The sequence below is a fragment of the Nansenia antarctica genome (genome assembly GCF_963989245.1).
Source record: "Nansenia antarctica genome assembly, chromosome: 1".
In the NCBI taxonomy this organism is placed as follows: Eukaryota; Metazoa; Chordata; class Actinopteri; order Argentiniformes; family Microstomatidae; genus Nansenia; species Nansenia antarctica.
The window spans coordinates 35,441,507-35,446,506 of NC_137674.1; the positions used below are offsets into that span (position 1 = coordinate 35,441,507).

General features: G+C 40.6%; 1 protein-coding gene across 1 annotated transcript in view; it reads left to right on the plus strand.

Annotated features, from left to right (window-relative positions):
* Positions 1–1,223, plus strand: part of zfyve28 (zinc finger, FYVE domain containing 28) — a 38,244-nt gene extending 37,021 nt beyond the window's left edge. Inside the window, exon 14 of the mRNA XM_080522324.1 lies at positions 84–1,223. Coding sequence (XP_080378450.1) covers positions 84–215 — 132 coding nt within the window. The 3' untranslated portion in view covers positions 216–1,223. The remainder of the gene's footprint in view (positions 1–83) is intronic.
* Positions 1,224–5,000: the final 3,777 nt, after the last annotated feature.

Here is a 5,000-nt window from a genome sequence, read left to right on the forward strand (position 1 = left end):
TCTCTCCCCCCCCCCCCTCTCTCTCCCCCCCCCCCCCCTCTCTCTCCCCCCCCCCCCCCCCCTCTCTCTCTCTCTCTCTCCAGATCTTCTGTTCACGTTGCTCCTCCCACTCTGCCCCGCTGCCTCGGTACGGTCAGATGAAGCCAGTCAGGGTGTGTACCCACTGCTACATGTTCCACGTCACCCCCTTCTACAGCGACAAGACCGGCATATGACCCCTGACCCCTGCTGCTGTACAGACATACAGTAGAACCCCCCCCTCCCCAGCCCGCCTCATCAACAGCATATGAAGGGGACACACACACACATCCAAGAAGCACACATCCCCAACTGTGCTGGACGACCTTAACGACCATCCTCCCTCCTCCTCATCCTTCCTCCTCCTCCTCCCTCCTTCCTCATCCCTCCTTCCTCATCGTATGATCGTGCTGCACGGCAAGGCTTTGGGACAGGAGCGGCGCGGATGAGAGAGCATAGAATTGGGACACGGACGCACACACACAAACAATAATTAGACCTCTTCTTTTTTTGTTTTTTGTTTTTTGAGATGCTGCTGCTGCCTGAAAGGGAACTTAAAGGGCTTTGATCTTCCCAGTGTCCTCCTCTGACTCACAGATGCCTGAAGAAGGGGGAGATGGAACTAATAACTGGCAATAAAGAGATTTTTTGGGGGACAGGCATGTTGCAAGGCTACTAAGACAAGGTCCGATGCTGAGGACCCACCCCCAGCTTCTGTTTAGCTCACAAGAGAGAGAGAGCGAGAGTGAGAGGAAGCCTTTCTGGAACATTTCTTGTTTCATTGCTTGTGTATAAAACAAAACAAAACGAAAAGGCCTTCTGACATGATTTCCTAACGCTTTAGCGGGCTTCCCACACTTGTGCCAGAGCTCTGACTTGGGCTCAGATTACTTTAAAAGAATGTACGTCATAAATAAACATGTATATAAGAATAATTATGTTGATGATTACCTACAACACCACTGATTTCCTTTGCTTGTCGGGCCACAATGGTTCAAAAAAAGGCTTTTTAGTTTTGTCGTGACGTTAATTCCGAATGCTGTACGTATGAAGACGGGAATGCTAACCTCATCGGGCTACCTATCTCAGCGAAGCAAAAAAACAAACAAACAAACCAACCAACTAGATTTCTTGTTTAAAAAAATATATGGTTTCATGTGGTGATTGATCCTTAAGAAGGAGATGTGTTCCGATTTCCACCATGCTTTTAATGGCAATGAATGTGTGATCTTTCATGATATATTGGGGGCTTTTTTAGCGATTGTGTTTTCAAAGGAAACACAGAATGAAGGTTAGCCTTTTAACGACAATATGGGCTGTGCCCATGGCTCATACAGAAACAACGTGTGGCTTGTTATGTTCTTGAATGATTTGTCTCACTCCTTACCCCCAACGCACATCAACCTTACACCCTCCTCTTATGTGGAGAATTCCACCTCTGTTCATCCGTCTTTTCATGCCTTGACTGCCCTCTAGTGGAGAACCTTAGATCTCTCCCGCGTGTGATGGTTTGGAATCACAGCTAATTTTATCACCAGACATTTTGGTTAATGAGGCTCATCTTCCTTTCATCGTTCAGTTGGCAGCTTTGTTTCCTGATGTGAAATATTTAAAGCATTATTTCCCCTGCGTATGTTACTAAGCATATTTAAACCTAACCAAGTATACTTAAAACTCTGCGGGCACACTCATAATAACACACAAGTGTCATTAAAAACGGAGACGTTTTTTCTCCTACGCAAAGCAGGTCATTTGTGTCAGATCTCATATTATCTTGGTTATAAACCAGCTGCTATTGTTGCACAATTAAGAAATCCATTTGAATTAAGCCACAGAAATACGTCTTGCAGTCGTCTCTTTCAAACCAATCTGTCACATGACATCCTAACCTGGTTTTAAGAGCGTTGTTAAATCTTGAACAGTTTTGTGTGCCTCTACTTCTACTTCCTGCACATTAAACTACTTTTCCGAGTTATTAACCCTGCTTCCTGCGACATGATATCTTCCAGCTCCTCCGATCACCTGTGCTGTGGTAGGACTGCTCCATCTAGGTTCAAATGGAGAATGCGTTTGAGTTGATAGTGGAATAGAGGAATGGCCGATCTGAAAGAACTAGAACAACCAAGGCCTTCTCAGCTTCAAGGTTATTACCAATTATGTTTACTCTACTCTGACTTAAAAGCTATTCTCAGGCTTCATATTGTCTAGAAGATTCACTCATTATTACTACTACAATTTTATTTTTATTGAGGATAATATAAAAGACACTGATGAGGATGTAATTTTTCTTTTATAAAGAACAACAGGAAATTATGTAAATGTATATAAAGCTATTACTACTTTTTCTGTAAGAAAGGAATCAGTAATTAAAGGACTGGATATCCTATTACTTCAGAGATTGTTCTTATTTTGTAAAGGCGAGTACATTTCAATAATAAGAGCTATGTGAAACATTTGGAAAATGGAAATGTTATTTAGTTTTAAATGTCATGTCAATTTAAAAAACTAAAAATTAAATGACTTTTTCCTCTTTCAAGAAATGTTACTGGATGTCTTTTATATTCTAATGGCTTGTTTCGTCCTGTTTCGGGGTCGTTTTGCTACAGATGATAAATTAGATGTGACACCTACACTCACCTTCATTAGTTACACCTGTTCAACTGCTCGTTAACGCAAATTAATCAGCCAATCACGTCGAAGCAATTAGGCACGTAGATAAAACGATCTGCTGAAGTTCCAACCAAGCATCAGAATGGGAAATAACGGTTACTTTGAACACGGCATGGTTCTTGGTTTGAGTATTTCAGAAATTTACGGGGATTTTCCCGCACAACCATCTCAGAAAAAGAGCAAATATCCAGTGAGCGGCAGTTCTCTGGGTGGTGGTGTAATGTTGTGTTTCTTAGCACAAATCTTCAGCAACTGTGTGATGTTATGTCAATATGGACCAAAGTCTCCGAGGAAGGTTTCCAGCACCTTGTTGAACCTATGCCACGAAGAATTATGGCAGTTCTGAAGGCAAAAGAGGGGGGTCCAACACGGTACTAGCAAGTTGTACCTGATGAAGAGGCTGGTTTCTCATAAACCCCACTAGGTGGCAGCACCTTCTCATAAACCACCACTGGGTGGCAGCACCTTCTCATAAACCACCACTGGGTGGCAGAACCTTCTCATAAACACCACTAGGTGGCGGCACTTTCTCATAAACACCACTAGGTGGCGGCACCTTCTCATGTAGCAGCAGCAGGTTGTGTGACTGATGGGCTACACGAGCTACATTCTTCAGCCTGTCACCCGTACTATAGTGGTTATAAGTCACTCATGACAACGAGGTATTTAAAATGCTATTCTTCATTAGTTAAGTTATGTGTGTTTCTGAGAACTTATTCTATAATTCGTCATTGCGTGTCTGTCTGTTATGTTTGATTCATTTACATAGACAAATAAAAATTGAGGTTTTTGCCCATGGACAATAACAGCTTGTCACATTAGTGTTGTTTTATTATGTAGTTTATGTTATTGCTATTGTGTATTTTATTGATTACTATTCATCTATTATAATTGTTATGCTGTGCGGATATGTTAAAGCCCTTTGAGCTGCAACGTTTGCAGGAAAAGTGCTATACAAATAAAGGTTATAATAATAATAATTATTATTATTATTATTATGGTTTGTATACGTGAAAGAGAAAGAGTTAAAATCCTGACAGATGACTTGGCCAGCCCTGCTACCTGATTGGTCAAAAGTTGAGCGCTGGGATGGACAGCTGCGTCTGCAGCGTGAGCCCTCGTAGTGGATGGAGTTAGTCCACTGTACACACAGCCGGGATACACACTTTATGAATTAACTAATATTTCTAGGAGTGAAGTCAAGATTGAAAAGGAAACACAGATGTGACAAACGGACGCCTATGAGTGAATTGTGTTTCATCGGCGAATAACTCCGCTGTTCCATAGACAGACAGTCAGTGCAGGGAGCGGGTCGGTGAGCAGCTCCATGGAGACTCCGCGGACTTCTAAAATGCAGAACCAGACTTCTATGAAGAGGCCGATAAGGGGTTAATTTCATCCACAAGAAATTTCAGGTAAGCCACATTTAAGAATCAATGTTATTTTTATTCATCGTAGGCCTATGCATATTTGTCTATAAAATGTCATTTAAATTAATGTTATTGTTCTATTTGTTATCGAACAATTAATTAAATGTTACCTAGTGATATCCAGCGGTGTGCATGTATGTATGTACACCATCACACAGAATAAGATTTTATTTTATTAAATCACCTGGACTCAGGTGAAGGTAAATTAACGTAAATTCATTGTGAATATGATGAATATGGTGATGCATGGATGTCAATGTTGACATGACAACCATACGGAATACAACGTGGTTGTGTTTCAGGTGATAAATAAAGAAATAGATGCACATCATCATCATCATCATGTGGTTGATATGATGACGGCAGCAGACTGTGTACAACACTTAAAATACATCCTGTGGTTTTGAATGAAACTGTAGTTTAATTCATTTCATTAGTAGAGAATGAAAAAGGTAGTTTTAAGATAAGTCAGCCCCTGCCTCCAGCTCCATAGATGTACCAAGGAAGGAAATACTAAGTAAATGTATTTGTAAATGTATTGTACAGTAAATTACATTTACATTTATTTTCGTGCATTAAGAAATCATGAGATAGGTCACATTTACTCATGTACAGTAAGTACATTATGCTTTGAATCTAGTATCTAAATCTGTCTGTCAGCAAAATAAATAACTGATGATATTGCCACTTCTATACTATGTAATTTATTTTGCTGACAGCCATACTCTCTACTACTATGGAATATTTCAGATATAATAATAGTTCAGAGCAGAGCCTAGATTCTCCATATCATCTAAGGAGGAGGTGACCTTGTCTGGAGATAAGTGTTCTAACAGGCTGCATTTATAGTCATCTCTGGAGAGGAAAAAAACAAAACGTTAA